Raw genomic sequence first — 21,902 nt, 5'->3', positions numbered from 1 at the left:
TTTTGCTGAGATTTCAGGATGTGTAGCGGAATGGGACAGCTTACAACCAGAACATCAAATCTTCAATGTGGTGCCATCATGAAGAAGGTGGAAGCAGGTCAGTTAAAAGCTGGGCACCTTGTTTGATTGTTAGGGTGCATATTTGCTCTTCCTACTTAGTTAAGGGGCAACAGACAAGAAGAATGTTGCAGAGGCTCTATTTTGGCTTCCTGCGTGCTTGCTGCAAAACTTGTGGGATACAGCTCAGTCCTTACACATGGCTATTGTCCCTTGTATAATCCTACTTTTCCACCTAAAATAAATTAATCATTCTCTTCTTTTACTTTGGATTTTTCATTACTATTATTCATTAGAAAACATACCCTTGTGTGTGTAAATAAGTAGGGTCAATTTCATTTGGGGGCATTTTTTACTACATTTTTTTGGAATTTAAGATCAACATTAAGACTCCTTTCCCTGGCTAGCCCAATCCATTCACACACAAACACACACACCCCACCCCTTTGTAGTTTTCACTAAAAATCTTTCTTCGACCAACTTCCCAACAAGAGCAAAAATTAAAGAGCCCAAGAGGTGTGGGCTTACCTACTCCGAGGGAGCTGCTGCGGAGCTGGCAGGCGCGCTCGAGGAGGCGGGGCGCCGAGAGGTCGAACTCTGGTCCTGCGGCGCTCACGTGACCCGCCGGGCAGAAGTGAGCTGCAGTTTGGGTGTCAGCCCTCCTTGCCGACAGTCGGATCTTGTAGCTGTATTCTTCATTACCTCGGCTCCTGATTGTCCTCTGGCTGTTTTCCTGGTCAGTGTGAGTACCTTGCACGCTGCCAGAGGAATCGGTGGGGTGGGGGAGGGGGACGGGTATAGGGTCGGGGCGAAGGGTGGGGGTGGGGCTCGCGTCGAGGGAAGCTCGCTCCGTTGAGGAACGGAGATAACCGTAGGAAACGGGTTATGAGGGTGACCGAGGGTGAGCGAGCTGTCGGTGAGCAAGTGGGTGGGAGGGCAGACTCTCCCAAGTATCCATGCCAGCTTTCTAGGCACTTCTCTGCCCTCCGTCCATTTTGGAGCCTCAGATGGTGGGCTGAGAGGCACCCCAGCAGCTAGAGTTGAAATAAACCCCCTTCTACGTTCGGTGAGTGGAGAAGGTGTTCACCGCCAGGTTGTGGAGGCAAGTTGCCCCCCAGGAGAGGAGGATGCAGCGGGCCAAACACAGCTTGGAAAATATCGGGTCTGGCACCGGAGCTCTGACAAGAAATGGCGGCCGGCCCGCAGGGGTGGGTGTAGGGGAATTGGGGAGGAAAACACAGAGTAAGTAGGACTGTGTTTAGGAAAGGACAAAGTGCGCGAGAGGCCACGGAGCGCGCAGCCCCTGCCCCTGTGCCCTGCCTGCAGGTCTACACGTCATTGGTTCCCAGCACCTCTTGAAGCCTGAGAGCAGGAGCAACCTGTGAGGACCCCCTGCAGGTCAGTGACAGGGGGAGGCCTGGAGGAGACCCAGAAGAGTCTCTGGTGAGCAGGGCCCTGTCTGGGCCAAATGCGGGTCCCGCCACCTGAGCCCCCTCTCCACCATTCAGGAGTCCTGTCCCACTGAGATGGATTGGAGCAGGTGGCAGCGCCTGCCAGGCCCTTGGTGGCTCAGACATGAGGGGCAAGGAGTGGGCAGAGGGCACACCTGGAGCACTCCCCCACCCCAGGAGGTGGGATGCAAGCCAGTCGGCTGTGCACCTGCTGTGTATGTCCCCACCTCCTGAGTCTTCCCTGTGTTTCTTTGTCTCCTCCCCTCTGCCCCTGCCCCCAGGAGAAGGAAGGTCGTCTCACCATGGAAACTCTGCACACTGAGGACGAAGGCATGCCTTCCAACCAAGGAATGACTGAGAGCAGACAGCCACAGGCTTCGGGAAATCCAGAGGCAACTAGTACTCTGGAAGACAAGGACGAACTCGGGAATAAGGGAAAGACAGAAGTTAAGCAAATGCTCCTGGAGAAGGGAAAGCCTGAGAGTGAGGGAAAGGCCAAGGAAGGCGAGCCGGGGAGTGAGGGAACCGCAAAAGAGAAGGGTTCCGCAAAGCTGGAGCCAGAGACCAGGGCTGCAGAAAAGCGCCCGGCCGAGGACGATGTACCCAGGAAAGCCAAAAGAAAAACCAACAAGGGGCTGGCTCAGTATCTCAAGGAGTATAAAGAGTCCATACACAGTATGAATTTCAGCAATGAGGACATGATAAGAGAATTTGACAACATGGCTAGGGTGGAGGATGAAAGGAGAAAATGCAGACAGAAACTGGGGGCTTTTGTGTGGATGCAAAAAAATTTACAGGACCCCTTCCACCCGAGGGCCCCAACGGATTTCAAGGGTGGCTGCAAGGCCCCACGAAGGGACCTTGAAGACATTCCTTATGTGTAGTGCCCCTACAGCCGTTTGTCAAGTCCTGTCCTTTAACCTTATGCTAATTATCGGCTTTAGATGTACTACCTGTTACCAGTACCCTGTTTGACCCAAGTGCAGTGTTATAAAATTCAGTAACAAATTTTCATTGATTGCATGTGGAAAATGTTTATAGTGTGCTGTAAAACAAACAAAAGGTCACACATACATACAACATGTAAAATCATATATAGCATCAGTCCAATTTTGCGAAACTACAAAGATTAATTTGCCTAGTCAGCTGTAGAAAGCAACTCTAAGTTTCACTCACTAGAACATTAACAGTACTTATCTGTGGGTGATGATTTTATCATATCCTTTTATGTTTATCTGTGTAGTTTGTCCTAAAATAATTACTTTTGTGCTAAAATAATAAGAAAGTAGAAAATATATAACCAACCAAAAGTAGTGTCCAGTGACTTTAAGCAAGGAAGTGGAGATACTTAAAATTATTGTTGTCAGAACATAAAATCTCTAGGCAAATGTCGCCTTATTTCTGGGACTTAAAGATGGAGGAATCAGCTCCTTTGCTGCAGGAGCAGACTTGTCGTCTGAGACCTGAGGATGAAACTTGCCTCCTGGGACTGTGGAGGACATCAAATGAGGGACTAAGTGTGTGAGCTGTGATGGGCCAGCTGCTACCGGCTTCCCTGCACTTGCAGAATCAGTCCTCCGTCAGGCACCTGAGCAGGCCTGTGGGAGGTCTCCCCCGTGCTCACCACCGAGTAGTGCAGATCACTGAGAGATGGGTGCCACCCTATCCCAAGCAATGTCACCTCTGGTGGACAAGATGCCTCTGCTTGTGGATCCTGTATGGCCTCCTAAGGTCCCTATTGCTGTCAGTGCACTAGAGTATGATGGACTGAAGCAACAGTGTGTCCCCAAAAAAGGGGTAAAGAATTCTTCTCTGCTTACAGTAGAGTTTTGCTAACCCAGGTGGGTAATGTCCAATTGTCACTGGGGCCCTGACACTTCGTATAAAATTCGTACAAACACTCTTTTCCGTGTTGTTTCTTGATATGCATGTGTGGTTTGGGTTTTTGTGGCTTTTGTTATTGTTCCTTTTTTTTTTTTTTATCTAGATATGACCACTAACCTTAGATATTGGAGACTGAGAAAAGAGGGAAAAAAATGTAAAGCCAGATGATGTGCTATTTGCACTTGTTAATCTCTTGTCTGCTAACATTTTTGTTTTCCTTAGGAGTTGTCTCCCAGGAATTTCCTGTTAAGCCCTGCATTAGTATTTCTCAATATTTCAAAAGATTCTTCCACTTAGATAATTTCCCTCCACCTATCCTTAGCTGCTTTTCCCTAGCTTTTTTTTTTTTTTTTTTTTCGCAAATGAAGTTCTCTTAAATGAACTTTCCTGTTAGGATGATTGTAGATTTACAGAAATGTTGCAAAGATAATCAGTTTCTACGTACTACATAGTCATGACCCCCTACTGTTAATGTCTTACCTTACTGTGGTGCATTGTTTTTGATGAACTGATATGAATAAATTATTATTAACTAAGACACATACTTTGTTCTGATTTACCTTAATGTGCTCTTTCTATTCCAGGATTTTACTCATGTTACCACATGGCATTTAGTCACCATGTCTTTTCTCCATAGGCTCCTGTTAGCTGGGAGAGTTTTGACTCTTCTTGTTTTTGATGATCTTCACACTTTTGAGACGCACTGGTCAGGTATTTTGTATGATGTCCCAAAATTTTGGTTTACTTGATTTTTTTTCTTGTCATTACAAAGATATTATGTGTTTGGGGGAAGATTTTATAAAGGGTATAAACTAAATATTACATATCGCTGTAGATGTTAAGTGTGGTCACCTTACTGAAAAAGTGTTTGGGAGGATTCTTCATGAGAAAGTTACTCCTTTATTTTTTTTTTCTCCATTTCATTGTGAACTCTTTGGAATAAAGTCACTGTTAGCAGCACACATGTTTTGTTTTGTTTTGTTTTTAAAATTTGTTTTACATTTTTGTTGGTGGTGGTGGTGGAAAGGCAAATATACAGAGAGAAATCTTCCATCTAATGGTTTAGTCCCCAAGTGGTCATAATGACCAGAGCTGAGCTAATCTGCAGCCAGGAGCCTGGAACTTCTTCCACGTCTCCACATGGGTGCAGGGTCCCAGGGCTTTGGGTCATTCTCCACTGCTTTCCCAGGCCACAAGCAGGGAGCTGGATGGGAAGTGGAACAGCTGCAATGCGAACCAGTGCCCATTTGAGATCCCTGCCATGCAAGGCAAGGATTTAGCCACTAGGCTATGGCACTGGGCCTGGCAGCACACTTTTTTTGGCCCCACTGTAGTTTTTATTATCTATTTTTAATTTTAGATGATGTTAATATAGTTGATCAGAGTGGGATGGATAAAGGGTTAGGAAAAAGTGGATGTGATCATTGTTTCCAAATTTCCTATTTCTCCTTCTTGTTTTGGGGGGGAAAAGGGGAAGGATAAGGGAAGAAGCCATATCCAGCCTTTCAACTGCTCCAGAACCTGGGGATGGAGAATGGCCACTCGATATCAAGCCAGGGTCCCAATGTGGTGCATACTCCGAGGGTTCTGCCCAGGTGGTTTCGATAATTCTGTAACGTTGCCAATCTTGCCTATTTAAGGCTGAGGGAACCCTTTCAACTTCTATTGGCTAACGTAGTTGGCCTCAGAGTCTCCATTCACCCAGATATTTGCTGGGGTAGTTACCAATTTGTTCTGTCCTCCTTTCTGTGGGATGGTACAGATATCCTCTGCAGCGTTCAAAGGGCTGCCATATCCTCCATGTGGGCCAGCTGTCCAGTACTCTAATCCACTGAGGAGGACCAGTTCTCGCAAGTGGGCCAAGGACCCTAACCAGGTGACCTGGACCCTACTGAACCCACCACCCCCAATGGTCATGGACCTGGCACCCACTGTAAAGGTGTGCTAAGGACCCAGGCCAGGCAACCCAGGACCCACCAGACTCCCAGCCTCTGGAGCTCAGGGACCTAATTTCCACCACACAGGCAGGCCAAGGACCCCGGCTTGGCGATTCGGGTCCTGCTGGACTCCTGTCCCCAGGACTCACAAACCCAGCACCCACCATGCAGGTAGGCAGCACACATGGTAAAAAGGATCATTATATATCATTTTGGCAGAGTACCTACAAAATCTTTTGCACAGGAGATTTGACTTTTCCCACCTAATTTTTTTATTCGATTTATTTTAGCATCATTTTATGACTATTTTATACTTTGGATTAGAAAATAATACTATTTTACATAATTTGTTGCTCAAATTGCTCCAGCTTTGTTCATGAGGGTGCTCTTTCAGTTAGTTTTTGCATTACTTTGATATATTTCCATTGTATTGTAGACTTGTATTTTTATTTGAAAGGTAGCATTACAGAGATAAGACGAGAGAGTGAGAAAGAGAGAAATCTTCCATCCACCAATCCTTGGCCTGCTGGTTTACTCCTCCAGTGGCCACAATGGTCAAAGCTGGGCCAGTCCAAATTTAGGAGCCAGGAGCTTCTGGGTCTACTATGTGGGTACAAAGTCCCAAACACTTTGGGCCATTTTCCACTGCTTTCCCAGATGCATTAGTAGAAAGCTGGATTGGAAGTGGAGCAGTCAGGACTCAAACCAGCACCTATTTGGGATGCTGGGGCTACAGGTAAAGGCTTAGTGTGCTATGCCATGGTTCCAGCTTCATATTATGAATTTTTTATATTACTTTCTTACTTTCTGGCATTACAAGAGGTAGTAGCCCTCTCATATAGATGTTCTGCCCAGAACTTAGCCACTTCTCTAAGGACCTCTGGTATCTGTTGTTGTAGTGTGGCATTACAAAAAGATGAAAGTGGATGGTGTTTAGCTTTATTGTTTTGATGCAATTAGTGGGCCAACATGCTAATCCACACTGTGATGTCAGAATCCCATGTGGGCATCAGTTTGTGTCCTGGCTGTTCCACTTTCCATCCGGCTTCCTGTTTGTGGCCTGAGCAGAGGATGCCCAAAGTCCTTGGGCCTATGCACCCACGTAGAAGAAGTTTCTAGCTCCCAGCTTCAGATCAGCTTGGCTCTGGCAATTGTGGTCATTTGGGTAATGAGCCAGTGGATGGAAGATCTCTATCTCTCCTCTCTGTAAACCTTAAATAAGAATAAATAAATCTTATAAAACGATGCCTGTATCCCATGTTGGCCCAGTGCCTACCTCTGACTCTTTTGGCTTCAGCTTTCAGCTAATTCAGAGCCTGGGATATAGTGGTCATGACTCAAGTAACTGGCTTCTACCACCCACATGAGAAACCTGTATTGAATTCTTGGTTCCTAGCTTACTCCTTGCCATTTGGACATCATTGCTTGTAGGCCCTCTCAGTTGACAGAGAAAACAGATATATGCTTTTTTTCTTGACTATGTGTTTGTGTACATCTATGGGTATAATAAAATATATGTAAAAATAAACTATATAACAATGTGTGTGTGCACATACACACAAACCTAAACATTAGTTTATGAAGGTATGAACAACTTATGTTATCACTTGAATCATTCTAGACTTCTTTTATTTGCAGGGCAGAGTGGAAAAGAGGGAGAGACAGAGAAAGATGTGTTCATGGGGAGGAATGGTGGTGGGGAAAGCTAATCTGATTAAGAAGTGGGGCAGTGCCTCGATAGAGGAAGCTGGCATCTCAGGCAGCAGCTTAACCGGTTGTTTGAAAGTGTGAAATTTCTCTACCCTCCTTGTCTTTAGCCTGTCATTCCAATTACAAGAAATTTGTCACCCACCATCCTGTTCATTGTTTAATTCCTGTTTATCTGTGCAGTGTTTTTAAAATGTGGTTTGAAAGTTTGTTAATTATAGCAAATAAGTGCATTAACTAGACTAGACTGAAATGTATAGTTCATTTTTCTTTTTGTCTTAGAAATTTTCCTCATTTCCAGATTTACCTATGTCAGCACCTTGTTGTTCCCATCCCCTTACATGTTTCATACACTTAAAATCCAGTTAGAGTCTTTTGCTATGTTCTCTATGTTAGGAATGCAATTATAAGCAGTCCTTTAAGATTTCACATGCCGCTTCTTCATTGCTAGTATATGGGAGATCTGTTGACTTCTATATATTATGTTATCTAGAGAATTTGCAGCCAAAAGTTTATCAGTTCTTTGGCATTTCCTACATAGATAATAATTTTCTCTGCTAATGGACAATTTTCTTTCCTTCTCCATATATTTCTGCTTTTTTCCTCTCCTTTTTTGGTATTCATTTTATGTGGAAGGCTGAGACACAGAGAGAGAGACAGACAGAGATCTCCTATCTACTAGTTGGCCTCAAAAACCAGTAATGGCCCAGGCTAGGCCAGTCTGAAGCCAGGATCCTGGAACTTCATATAGATCTGTTGTGTAGATGGGAGGAACTCAAGTGCTTGAGCTGTCAGCTGCTGCCACCCTTGGTATGAATTAGCAAGAACCTTGATCGAAAACAGAGTAGTCATGAATTGAATTCAGCACTCACATCTGAGATACCAGCATCCAAGCAGCATTCTGATGGCTGTGTCAAATGCCATACATACCATTCTTACCATACCAGATAGGAATTCCAGTGTTATAAGTAATGGGAGCAATGCACAAGGACAAACATGCCTGTTCCTAATCTTCTAAGGGGGAAAGTAGGATGGCAGTTAGGTACAGTGGTTAAGATACTACATGGTATGCCTGGGTTTGAGTTTGATTCTTGCCCTTTTGGCTAAGATCAAGTGAGTTCTGCTTCTGCTTCTGTTGGCAGCTTCGTACTAATATGCAGCATGGGAGGCAGCCTGAGATGGCTCAAGTATTTGAGTCCCTGATGCCTATATGGGAGATATAGATGCTACTTACTGGCTTCAGCATGGTCTATTTGGAGAGTGAACCAATGGATGGGAGATTTCTATCTGAATGTCTGTCTCTTTCTCTGCCTTTCAAATAAATGAAAAATATTGTCTTAAATTTAAAGGTTTTGTAAGATTTTTTGACTGTATCTGAAAGACAGAGTAACAAAGAGAGATAGAAAGAGAGGACAAGACAGATATTTCTGTCTGCTCTCCTAAATGGCTACAACAGCCAAGTCTGGGCTAGGTCAAAGCCAGCAGCCAAGAATCCTTTCCTGGGAGCTGATGCTGTGTTATATTGGGTTAATCTACTGCCTGCAGCTTGAGTAACCTATGTGGGCTCCAGTTTGAATTCTGGCTGCTCCATTTCCAATTCAGCTCCCAGGTAGTGAACCTGAGAAAGCAGCGGAAGATGGCACAAATGCTTGGGTCCACGAACCCATGTTGAAGACCCAGAAGAAGCTCCTGGCTTTGCCCTGGCCTGACTTAGGCCTTTGAGGTGATTTGGGGAGTGAATCTCATTGACTCCATCTCCCTCTGTAATTCCTCCCTCTCTATAACTCTGCCTTCTAACTAAATTTTTAAAGAAAAAATAACCCTGTCTAGGTTCTAGCATGGGGCCTAAATATTCAGACCCTCTTTTGCTGCTTTCCCAGGCTTGCTAACAGAGTTGGATGCAAAGTTGAAAAGATTGGATGAACTGGCATTCTCATGAGAGAAGCCAAAACTAGAACCAGCACCCACATGGAATGCCAGCACCACAGGCTGAGGATTAGAATGTTGTGCCACCATGCCAGCTTCTTTCAACTTCTTTGTCAGGGTTGATTGAACAGACAACAAGATGCAGAGAAATTATTTTATTAAATTATTTTAACGGAGAAATTATTTTATTAAACTACACTATGTCCATCATCCATGGTTTTAGGATGATGCACATTGTCTAAGAACATACAGCCTTTTATATTCCAAAAAACCAGGGTGTCAAAGCTCTTGTTAGAAAGGCCAGGATATGCAGGCTTTTGTTAATCACTGTCTTGAAGGAGACTGACAATAGGTAGGGTTGGTTTTTAATGATAATTAAAGAAATTCAAAAGGGAAGAGTAACATAGCCAATCAATAAAAGGAGAGGGAAGGAGATAGCCTTGGGATGAAGGGGGAGCCATCTCCCATAATTTACAACTGGAAGGAGACATGAAGGAAAGTTAGCACTGGGGCTTGATTGCTCCAAGATACCAGATTTTCTTGGTTTATTATAAGCCTCTAGTCCACAGACACTCTCAGATCCTTCCTCCTTCTTTTTCTTCTTCTTCATTTTAAGATAGATTTATTTATTTTGAAACTCAGGGCTACACAGAGAGAGGCATATACAAGAAAAGATATCTTCCATCCATTGGTTCAGTTCCCACATGACTGCAATGGCCTGCGCTGAGCCAGGCTCAAGCCAGGAGCCAGGAGATTTATCTGGATCTCCCACAAGTGTGACAAGTATTTGGGCCATTGTCCACTCTTTCCCAGGCACATTAGCAGGAAGCTGGATTGGAAGTAAAGTAACTGAAACATGAACCATTGTCAATATGGGATGATAGCACTGCACCAGCTGTGAACCTCATTTTCCATTCTTGTGATACCCTTTTCAATGGGACTTAACATGCTCTTTCTGTTGCCATTTTACTGAAGAGATTGTAGAGAATTAGTGTTATTTCTAATTTAAATGGCTGATAGAATTTTCTGCTGAGGTGTTATGATCCTGGGAGGTTATATCTTTGCAAGGTTAGTAATTTCTTTAACATATATTCTTTTGTATTAATTTTGGTGGCCTGTGTCTTTATGGAATTGATCCATTTCATATATGTCCACAAATACGTAGGCACAGCATTACTCAAACTGTTTCCTCATCATCCTCTTAATAGCCAATGGGATGTACTTCCAGTTCTCCCATGCAAGTGCAATGGTTGGGTACAAGGATTTGAACTATCCTCCACTGCCTTCCCAGGCCATTAGCAGGAAGCTGGGTAACAAGTAGAGTGGCTGGGACTTGAACCAGCTCCCATATGGGTCACTGGCCCTTAAGATATAAGTCAATCAGGGCCTGGCACGGTAGGTCTAGCAGCTGGAGTCCTTGCTTGCATGCACTGCAATCACATATGGGGGCCAGTTTTAGTCCCTGTGGCCCTGCTTTCCATCCAGCTCCCTGATGTGGCCTGGGATAGTGATCGAGGACAGCCCAAGGAAGTGGACCCCAGGCCTGGAAGAGGCTCCAGGCTCCTAACTTCAGATGAGCTCATCTCCAGCCATTGCAGCCAGTAGGGGAGTGAATCAATGAACAGAAGATCTTATACGTCTTTCCTCCTCTCAGTATGTCTGATTTTCCAATAAAAATAAACAAAATCTTTAAAAAAATGATATAAGCCAATCAGGCCCAGCACAGTAGCCTAGTGGCTTGATACTTGCCTTTCAACTGCCGGGATCCCATATGGGCGCTGGTTTGTGTTCCAGCTGCTCCACTTCCCATCCAGCTCCCTACTTGTAGCTGTGAACGCAGTGGAGGATGTCCAGGCTCCTGGCTTTGGATCAGCTCAGCTCAGGCTGTTGCTGCTGCTTATAGGGAGTGAAGCAGGGAACAGAAGATCTTTCCCTCCATCTTTTCTTCTTTGTAAATCTGCCTTTTCAATAAAAGGATTTTTTAAAATATTTTCTTAAAAAAGGATATAACCAATCTCCAAAGGACATATTATATGTGCTTTCTGATATAAGGAAACCATCATGCAAAATACCAGATAAATAGACATGTAGGTAAATACATATAAATGTATATGCATTTCAGCAGGCTTTCTGTTTGGTTAAAGATTTGTCTGTTTCTCCTTCATGATCAAAGTATAATTCCACTGTTTATAGAATTTTGGTAAGTTTTGGGTTGTTTTTTTTTGCCTTCAACTCCTTATATGTTTCAATCTAACATTGTTTGCATATTTTCTGGTAAGAATTCTGCTATAGTTCTTTTTTTTTTTTTAAGATTTGTCATTGGAAAAGTGGATTTACAGATTTCACTCCCCTGGTGGCCACAATGACCAGAGCTGAGCTAACCCAAAGCCAGGAGCCAGAAGCTTCTTCCGAGTCTCCCCCATGGGTGCAGAGTCACAGTGTTTTGGGTCATCTTCAATCACTTTTCCAGGCCATAAGCAGACAGCTGAATGGGAAGTAGATCAGTCAGGACACAATCTGGTACCTATATGGGATCTCAAAGCTTGCAAGGGGGAGGATTAGCCAGTTGAGCCATCGTGCCAGGCCCCTCTGCCATAACCTTATACTTATTACCTTATATTGTAGGTGAGCTTTGTTCCTCTGGTTAATTTTGTGATTTTTCTCCTTGATATTTAGTTTCTTAGGTTTTTTAGGTTTATTTTTAGTTGAAAGGCAGAGTTAGAGAGAATCTTCCATCTGTTGCTTAACTCCCTGAATATCTGCAATGGCCAGAGCTGGGTCCATCAAAGGCAGGTGCTTGGGGCTTCTTCCAGGTCTCCCAGATGGATGCAGGGATCCAAGCACTTGGACCATCCTCTGCCACCTTCCCAGGCCATTAGCTGGGAGCTGGATCAGAAGTGGAACAGCTGGGCCTCAAACCGGTGACCATATGGGACACGGGCCCTTCAGATTGAAGCTTTAATGCCATAGTGACGGCACCTGTTTTTTTAGTTTTTTAAATATTTATTTTATTTACTTGAAAGACAGTGCCAGAGAGGGAGAGAAAGAGATCTTTAATCTACTCGTTCACTCCCCAAATGACGACAATGGCTGGGGCCAAGCCAAAGTTAGGGGTCTAGAACTCCAGTCAAGCTGCAGGGTTCAAACTAGCTTCTCCAATTTGGAATGCTAATGTTGCTGGCAGCGGTTTAATCCACTGAGCCACCATACCAGCCCTTCTTTGATTTTATATAGTTGAATTATTATATGCCTAGGTGACATTGTTTCAGTATTCTCCCTAGTGTCCTTTAAACCTCGTGGATCAGTGGTTTTGTTTCTTACTGATTTTGAAAAGTTCTCAGGCATTATTACTTTAATATTTGTTGTTTCTTTTTTTAGAAAATATTTATTTATTCACTATTTATTTATTATTTGACAGGCAGGGGTGCACAGAGAAGAATAGAAACTAAGAGAGAGAGCTTTCATCCACAGGTTTATTCCCCAGATGGCTGCAACGATTGGAGCTGGGCCAAAATTGGGAGCCAAGAGTTTCTTCTGGTTCTCCCACATGGTACAGACCATTCTTTCCCAGGTGTATTAGCAGGGAAAAGGGCTGGATCAGATGTGGAACAGTCAGGACTCAAACTGGTGCCCAAACGGGATGATGGCATCACAGGCAGAGGCTTAGCCACTAAACCGAACACCTGCACCAACCTCATTGATTCCCCATTCTTCCAATCTGCCCCCAGCTATATCCTGTCTATGGATGAACCCATCAAAGGCATTTTTCATTTCTATGATAGCTATTTATTAAATACATTTCTAGCATGGGCCTGGCAATGGCAGCATCCTATATAGGCTCTGATTCAAGTCCTGGCTGCACCACTTCAGTACAGCTCCCTGTTAATGACTTGCAAAAGAAGCGGAAGACGGCCCAAGGCACTGGGCCAAAGCACCCATGTGGGAGACCTGAGAGAAGCTTCTCGCTCCTGGTTTCAGACCAGTCTAGCTCTGGCTGTTGTGGCCATTTGGGGAATGAATCAGAAGATGGAAGAACTCTCTTTGTCTCTCTCTCTTTTCAAATAATAATCATAAAAAGAAACCTTGAAAATATTTTCTAACATATTTGAATTTTTTTTTGCAGTTTCTGTCTCTTGGGCTACATTCCCCATCTATTCTTACTTGCTGTAAATTTGCTGCTATTCTTGGTATCCTTAACATATTGCTCAGTTATTTAAAATTCTCTGATAATTAAAAAAAAGACATCATATTTCACTGTTTCTGATTGTTGCTTTGTGTTTTCAGGTCTTTTTCCCCCCTGCCAATTGGTATGTCTTTTTTTTCTTCCTAAATGCAGGATTTGTTATGTTAGGTGATAAGAACTTCTATAAACTGACCTATAGTATAAGAATTTACATTGATATTATGAGGATTTGGATTTTGATTGATGCTTGCTATTGCTATAGATGCTAACATTGTCAAATTTCTCACTGTTGCTTTTCTTTCCCCTTTTGAGCTTTCCTAAATACTCTCTTATTGTGTTTATTTTCTTTTCCATTAAACAGTTTTGTAGGTATAGGACTTCCTCCTTTCCCTCCCCTTCCTCCCTCTGCCTTCTCCTAAGCACTCTTCAGGGTCTTTTTACAGCTCTGTTAGCTGTAATTTACTATTAATCCAGTTCCTAATGGTATATTAGAGGGAGCAATGTATAATCTTTCTTTTTAATTTTATTTTTATGATGTTTACATAGTTGATTAGGGTGGAAAGTGTGAAGAATTGATGGAAAGTGGGTGAGACTGTTGTTCCCAAATATTCTTTTTCTTCTTCTTGTATCTAGGTGAAGAGGGGAGATAAGAGGAGAAGCTGTACCCAGCCTCCCAACCCCCTCAGTACTTGGGGATGGGGAACAGCTACTCGATTTCATCCAATGGTCCCCGATGTGCTCTAATGGTCCCCGATGTGGAGCATGCGCCAAGGGTTCTACTCAGGTGGTTTCCATAGTTCTGAAATGCTGCTGATTTTATTGCACCAAGGATGAGGAGATCCTTCCAAGATCCAATGGCTGACATAGTCCAACTTAGAGTCTCCATTAGCCCAGATATTTGCTGTTAGGCCTTGGCCGAGGTAGCTGACCAATTTGTTCTGCCCTACTTGCTTAGCTATGGTACCAGATGTCTTCTGCAGGCCTCAATGAGCTGCCATGTCCCCCATGTGCATGTTGGTATGCCATTGACTGCTCCATCTTAGCCACTGAGGCTCAGTTCTCATACATGCATGCCACGGTCAGACCACAGATCCTGCAATTATCCCCATGATTGGAGTTCTGAGTCTACCAGTTCAGTTGGGGACCTCCCCAAACAAACCTTGTCTGAAGTGATCCCAGACCTGACTCTTGTCTATGCTTGCCAATACATCAGCCTATGCACATACTGGTAGGTTCGATTATTGGGCCAATTCTGTCTCCAACCCAGGCTCTTATGTAAACAAATGAATCCTGCAGCCCAGTTCAATACTGCCACCACACACTCAGCACTCATGTACACCAGTGGGATGTGCAGGCTAATCATTGTGATCCCCAATAACCTCCACTAGGCCTGCCCCAAATGCTGGTTCCTGTGCTTGCCAGTATGTGTCTGTCCCAAATCCCATTCAGCTCACCTACATATCAATGGACATTGAACCCTAGCTCAACCCAACTGACTCCACTATCCAACCCACACTTATGCCAGCAGGTGCCACTGCCTGTCCAGCCAGGCTCACCTCCAGCTCTGGTTCTCATGCTCACCAGTGGGAGTTGCAGCCCATCAGAAAGGTGCCTACAGTTTCCCTACTAGGCCCACTCCCAGTCCCAGGTCTTACACTCTGCAGGTGGTTCTGCAGTCTAGCTTGACAGGACTTATCCCCAGTCCCAGTACTTGCCAGCTGATGTGACAAACCTGACAAGCCAGCACTCACTCTGGCTCATACATGCACCAGTGGATATGGTTGTTTAGCCAAGCCTGGCTCTCTCCCTAACCCAGTTCACATGCAGGTCAATGCATGTTGTAGCCTGACCTAGGCTGGTCTGCCCCAGTCCCAGCTCCCACGCTCACCAGTGAGAGCAGTGGCTGAGCAGGAGAGGCCCTGCAGTCTCCCTACTAGACTCACACCATGCCAACTCCCCTGCCCCTCGGCAGGTCTCATATGCATAGCGCAGTCTGGTATGGTCCACATTACCTCAGCATTTGCCAGTGGTGCTTTAACCTGGCCTGGCCCAGTCTGCCCTCAGTTCCAGCTCATGGGGGCAGGTGCTATAGCCTAACCCAGCCCACCCAGGCCCCAATCCCAGCCCTAATGTGAACTGGCTGATGTTTTGGCTTGACCCAGCCTGTCCTGCACCCCATCCTGGTTCTCAAATCTCCCAGAGGGTTTTATGAACTAGTCCAGCCTGGCCTGCCCCCAGATCTGACCAACACATATGCCAGTGGGTACCATAACCTGGTCTGGGCTACTCACAGCCTTAGGTCTTGTGCTCCCTTGCAGAACTGCATCCTGACAGAGGAGCTCCCCAAGCTTCTCTATCAGGTCTATCAGGTCCCCTCCCAGTGGCAGCTCTCATGCACACCGGTGAGTCCTTGGCCCAGACTGACTTAGCCCACCTCCTGTCTTGGAAGGAATAGTGGCCTTGCCCAACCAGTGCACATCCATTCTGGTTCTTACTGTTGGGGGCTACAGTCCAGTCATGCCTGGTCCATACCCAGACACAGTTCTCACATGGTTCAGTGGATACCTAGACCTAACCCAACCTGTCCTACACTCACCCTGAGTCTCATGAGCACCAACAGATACTGGAGTCTAGCACAGTCTGGCACACCCAAGACCCTGTCCATACCCATGCCAAGCAACACTTCAGTTCGTGTCCAGCTCAGATAGCATCCCCGTTTTGGCTCTCATACTCACCAGTGAGAACCACAACCCAGCCAGGGCATCACCTTAGCTCCTCAACCAGATCTGTTCCCAGCCACAGCTTTTCAAAGTGTCAGTGATTGTTCTGACACAGCCATGTATAGCCCATCTTCCATCTTGGCCTTTGCCATCAGATGCTGCAATCTGGCCTGTCCTGGCCCACTCTCAATCCCAGTTCTCACTGGCGGGTGCTGCAGCCTAGCCTTGTCCAGTCTGCTCCCATTCCTGGCTCAAGCAAACCAGCAGATATGATAGCCTAGCTCAGCAAGACCCATACTCCAGCCTGGCTACTGCACATGCCAGTTGCCTAAGGTTTGGCCTGGCCCTATCCAGTCCAACCCTCTCCAGAACCAACCCATACACTTGCCAGCCAGTGGATCTACTTTGCCTGGCCTGACCAACACCCAGGCCTGAATCACATGCTCACCAGTAGGAGTTACAACACACCAGAGGAGTTTCCCAAATTCCCCCACCAGGCCAACTCCCAGATCCAAATCTCCCATGTGCTGGCAGGTGCTAGGCCCTTACCCAGAATAATTTGCCTCTGGCCTTTGTATGACCTGGTGCATGTTGCAGCCTAGCCTGACCACATACTCTTCTTGGGTGTGCCTGCAGGTGTTGCAGCTATGACCAGCCCAGCATGTTCCCAAACCCAGGACTCATGAGTGTCAGAGGGTTCCATGGTCATGTTAGCTGAACCTGTCACTACCCCAGCTCTTAAGCAAACCAGCATAAACTGCAGTTCCACAGGGGTGAGCCCACATATGCCCCACAAAATCTGTCCCCAGACCCAGTTTTCTCGCTTGCTGGTTAGCGTCATGGCCCAGCCTAACATTACTCACTTGTGGGTACTTTGATCTAGCCCTTCCAGGTAGGTCCTCAGACCTAGCTTTAGTGTGCACCAGTGAGTGATGGTTGACGGTGGTCAGTGCTAACTAGCCTAGCTCGGGTCTCCCACATGTGCTGGTGCATCAGTCAGACTCATAAAGGTCTTCCAGCATCCCCCCTCCAAACTGTTCAGACTCAGCTCCCTCACTTACCAGCAAGTACAGTGGCCTTGTCGATGAAAGTCCCTCAGAAGGCATTCTTCACTTGCAATATACTCCCTCAGTGGTACTCCTTCACATCCCCTTGCTCCTTTCCTTGATCAATCCATTGTCCCTGTGCCTGGGAACACATGGGTTTCCATGACTTTTTTTTTTTCTTTTTGGAAAGTCACATTTACAGAAAAAAAGGAGAGACAGAAAGAAAGATCTTCCATCTGCTAGTTCATTCCCCAAGTAGCCGCAATGGCTGGAGCTGGGCTGATCTGAAGCCTAGAGTCAGGAGCTTCTTCGGGTCTCCCATGTCGTGCAGAGACCCATGGCTTTCGGTCCCACTGCTTTCCCAGGCCACAAGCAAGGAGCTGGAAGAGAAGTGGAACAATTAGAATACAAATCAGTGCCCATATGGGATCCTGACGCATGTAAGGTGAAAACTGTAGCCACTGTGCTACCTCCCCAGCCTAGTCTTTCAGTGGGGTGGTGTGCTGGCCTGGAGTTCTACACACCCACTGGGATCACAAGCTCCTGGCACATGTGCTGGCCTGGGACCTTATCCCTTCACACACCCAAGATCCCGGCCCATTCAATGTTCCCTAACCCCGGTCCCACCTGCACACCAGGACAGCCTGTTAATGTAAGACTCTCCCTTCCCCCAACCCTGCCCTGGACCAAGCACATGGAGAAATCCCCAGGCTCACTCCGCCTGCCTGGATGTGAGTCCCCAGGTCCCCACACAGTCCCGCCGATGCCATCCACTAGCCGACCCTGCAATCTTGCACCCCAGGGTCCCATGAGCCCACCGCAGTACAGAAGGTGGCAGCCTCTGCCCAGGCACACTTTCATAGAAGGCCATTCTATAATCATTGAATGAAATCTCTACTTCTTAGTGGTCCTATGTCTCTGGCCTGGGAGCTGCCTAAGTTTTTCTCTGTTTTTTTAAAGATTTATTTTATTTTATTGTAAAGTCAGAAAAACAGATAGGAGGAGAGACAGAAAGATCTTCCATCCTGATTCACTCTCCAAGAAGCCGCAATGGCCGGAGCTGCACCGATCCAAAGCCAGGGGCCAGGAGCCTCTTCTGGGTCTCCCGCATGGGTTCAGGGTCCCAAGGCTTTGGACCATCCTCCACTGCTTTCCCAGGCCATAAGCAGAGAGCTGTATGGGAAGCGGGGCTGCCAGAATTAGATCTGGCACCCATATGGGATCCCAGCAAGAGCAAGGCAAGGCTACCTGCCAGCCGTTAGTCATTCTTGTTAAAAGTTGGTTGTATTGTGTGCTGCATTTATATGAAATTGCCAGCATAGGAAAACCCAGAAAATAGAAAGTATCTGTGGAGTTTAGAGTCTACGGGGAATAGGATTTCACAGCTAAGTGGTAGAGTTTATTCTTTGGTAAGAAAAGTGTTTTAGAATTAGACCGGGGTGATGGCTGCATAAGTTTGAAGATATACTAAAAAGCATTCAACTGCACTTTTGAAAAGGATGAATTTTATGAAATGTGAATTGTCTCAATAAAGCAGTTTATCCAAAGTGAAAGATGTAACTGGGTTCAGTGTTGTGGCACAATGGTTAAAACCTCCACTTGCAATGCCAGCATGCCATGCAGATGCTGGCTCCAGTCCCAGCTGTTCCACTTCTGATCCAGCGTCCTCTCTCTCTCTCTCTCTCTCTCTCTCTCTCTCTCATCTGTGTATGTGTGTTCCTCTCTTTCCATAATTCTGACTTTGAAATAGATAAATAAATCTTGGAAACAAAAACAACAGATGCAATTGAATTTTGCATGTCTTTGTACACAGAACACTGGATGAATTCACTTATTCATTCTATAATTTATTTATGGGATCTTATAGACTTCTTAAATTACAAAGCATGATGTCTCTGCAGGACATTTTGATTTCTTCCCTTCCAATTTTGTATCATTTCTTGCTTTTTTTTCCTCCTGCCCTCCATTCCTTCCTTTCACCTTCCTACTCTCATTTCTCCTTCCTTTATTTGGGTGAGACCTATAGTAAAACTTTGAAAAGCTTTGGGGCTTCTTTACCTTCCTCCTAATTACAGAGAGCTTTCAATTTTAGTCATTATGCCTGGAAAGAGATGTTTGTATTTTATTAATATGTTTTAGAAGACTTCAGTTATGAATACATGATGAATATTAGTAAATACTGTGTCTTCATTTGTTGAGATAATCATATGATTGCTAAACTTTATTCACTTAAATTACCAAATTATGTTTATTGATTTTTTCAAATGTTATAGCAATCTTTCAATTTTGGAACACCTTAAATGTCCATATACATGTTTTATATATATTCAGATTCTTTTTTTTTTTAAAGAGGATTTTTCTCAGCTGTTAAACCAAAGTTTTCCTATTTTTTCCTCACTCCCACAATGACCTTGCCAGGATTTGACATCACATTTTACTGAATTTTTAAAGCCACATGGAGCACATTCTTTCATTTGTAAGTTGTGGAAGACACTGTTGGATATGTATTTTACATTTATATTATTTAATGAATGTGTAGTAGTATTCATTGGCCAAGTTGGTTGGGCCTGAAATTTTCTTGATGGTAAAAATATTTTTTCTTTTAAGATTTATTTTTATTGGAAAGGAAGATTTACAGAATGAAGCAGAGATGAAGAGAAAAATCTTCTACCCACTGATTCACTACCCAAATGGCCACAAGAGCCAGAACTGAGTTGACCCGAACCCAGGAGTCAGGGGCTTCCTTGGGGTCTCCCACGCAGTTTCAGGGCCCCAAGGCTTTGGGTTGTCCTCTACTGCTTTTCCAGGCTACAAGCAGGGAGCTGGATGAGAAGTGGAGCAGCCGAGCCACAAGTTGGAGCCAGTATGGAATCTAGGCACTTGAAGGTAGAGGATTAGCCAATTGAGCCACCATGCTGAGCTTCAATAGAAAACATATTAAAAGGTTTTGAATTGTGGGTTCATTTTTTTCACATTAAAAATTGAATTATTTGTATTTCAGTGAATTATTTGTGTTTAAAATTATTGCTATAAAGGTTTACTCTAAAGGTGATAACCGCTTTTTACTTCTAACCATTATTAGTACACGCTCACATTTTTCCCTAGGCCAGTCTACGGATTTGCTAATTTTACTACTGTTTACCAAATAGTCAGTTTCAAGTCTTCTTGATACATTTTATTGTGTATCTGTTTTCTATTTCATTCATTTTTGCTATTAAATTGATATTGCTTTGCTTCTAATTTCATCAGATTTATTTTGTTTTCTTTTTTTGTAAGATTTATGTATTTTTAATTGAGAGAAAGATTTACAGGAAAGAAGGAGAGACAAAAGATAGATCTTCCATCAGCTGGTTCACTTCCCAAATGATCATACTGTAGCTCATCCGAAGCCAGGAGCCTCACCTGAATTTCCCACATGGGTCCAGATTCCCAAGGACCTATACCATTCTCCACTGCCTTCTCTGGCCATAAGGAATCTGAGTCAGAATTGGAGCAGCTGGAACACAAATTGTCACCAATAAGGGATAGTGCTGCAGGTAGAGGATTAGCTTGCTGCAGGTAGAGGATTAGCTTGCTAAGCCACCATTCCAACCCCATATCTGCATTCATATTATCAAGCTGAATAGTTGGGTCATTGATTTTTCAATATTTATTTTCTAACAATATATATTTCCAGTTGTTAATCTCTACGTATGATTCAGCAATGGCCCATAAGTTTTCTATAGTTTTTTCTATGATACTCCATATTTTTCCAGGCATTTGAAACTTTTTTTAAAGTATTTATTTATAATGGTAAGTCAAATACAGAGAGGAGGAGAGACAGAGAGGAAGATCTGCCCACTGATTCACTCCCCAGCTGGCCACAATGGTCGGAGCTGAGCCCGGAGCTTCTTCTGGGTCTCCCATGTTCCCACAAGGGTACAGGGTCCCAAGGCCTTGGGCCATCCTCAACTGCTTTCCCAGGCCACAAGCAGGGAGCTGGATGGGAATTGAGGCCGCAGGGACACAAACCGATGCTCATATGGGATCCGAGCATGTGCAAGGCAAGGACTTTAGCCACGAAGCTAATGCACCAGGTCCTGTTTAAAACTTTGTAAGACTTGTTGTATGACCTAGAAACTAGTGCAGTATCATAAATGATTTACATGCATTTGAAAGCAATGTGAAGCTCACAGTTGCTGTATAGTTTAAATGTGCTCTCTTGGGCTAAATTCCTGATGGTTCTGTTCATCTAGCTTATACTCTCACAGATTTCTTTTTTCAGTTACATAAAGGATGATATTTCTGTGTCTCTGTGTGTGTGTGTGTGTGTGTGTGTGTGTTTGAGATTTATTTATTTATTTGAAAAGTAAAGTTACCAAAAGAAGTAGACATCTTCCATCTGCTTCGCTATCGAACCATCGCTACCAAAGTTGAGCCAAAGGAGCCAGGAACCAGCAATTCTGTTACGTCTACCACCTGGGTGTAAAGTGCTTGGGCACTTTTCTGCTGATTTCCCAGATGCATTAGCAGGGAGCTGGATCAGAAATGGAAGAGCCAGAACTTAAAATGGGATGCTGGCATCACAAAAGATCTGTGTCTTAATAACACAAGAACTTTCACCTCATCATTTAAAGAAGCAGTGTATGGCCTCTCTCTCTCTCTCTCAAAGATTTATTAATTTTTTTCTTGTAAAGGTAGATCAGATTTAAGGAGAGAATGAGAGACAGAAAGATCTTCCATCATCCTCTACTTCCCAAGTGGTCTCAAAGGCTGATTTGAAGCCTGGAGCCAGGAACAACTTCTGGATTTTCCACATGGGTGCAAGATCCCAAGAGCTCTAAAGATGCATATTGTTACAGAACTCATGGGTTCCTTTACTTTTTGCACCAAAATAAATGTGCCTTTTCATTCCATTTTTCCACGAAATTATTTTTTCCCTTTGTCTACTTTCAGAAGTTTGAAAGACAGAGCTACAGAACAAAAGAGAGACACAGAGAGATCTTCCATCT

The 21,902-nt window shown here is 44.5% G+C and overlaps 1 protein-coding gene across 6 annotated transcripts in view; it reads left to right on the top strand.

The window, feature by feature from the left end:
* The first annotated feature begins 691 nt into the window (after positions 1 to 691).
* TCEAL4 (transcription elongation factor A like 4) overlaps positions 692 to 21,902 on the top strand; it is a 30,714-nt gene continuing 9,503 nt past the window's right edge. Inside the window, exons 1-3 of one of the 6 annotated variants that reach the window (XM_040999853.1) lie at positions 692 to 793; positions 1,384 to 1,455; positions 1,790 to 3,932. In XM_040999853.1, coding sequence (XP_040855787.1) covers positions 1,811 to 2,392 — 582 coding nt within the window. In that variant the 5' untranslated portion in view covers positions 692 to 793; positions 1,384 to 1,455; positions 1,790 to 1,810 and the 3' untranslated portion in view covers positions 2,393 to 3,932. Of the gene's footprint in view, positions 800 to 1,319; positions 1,456 to 1,789; positions 3,933 to 21,902 lie in introns of those variants that run through there. The other 5 variants (XM_040999850.1, XM_040999852.1, XM_040999851.1 and 2 more) reach the window with 5 other exon arrangements.

Source organism: Ochotona curzoniae, unplaced genomic scaffold, assembly GCF_017591425.1.
Source record: "Ochotona curzoniae isolate NIBS_2020 unplaced genomic scaffold, NIBS_Ocur_1.0 scaffold_1852, whole genome shotgun sequence".
Classification (NCBI taxonomy): Eukaryota; Metazoa; Chordata; class Mammalia; order Lagomorpha; family Ochotonidae; genus Ochotona; species Ochotona curzoniae.
This window is presented reverse-complemented; position numbering and strand designations above follow the sequence as displayed.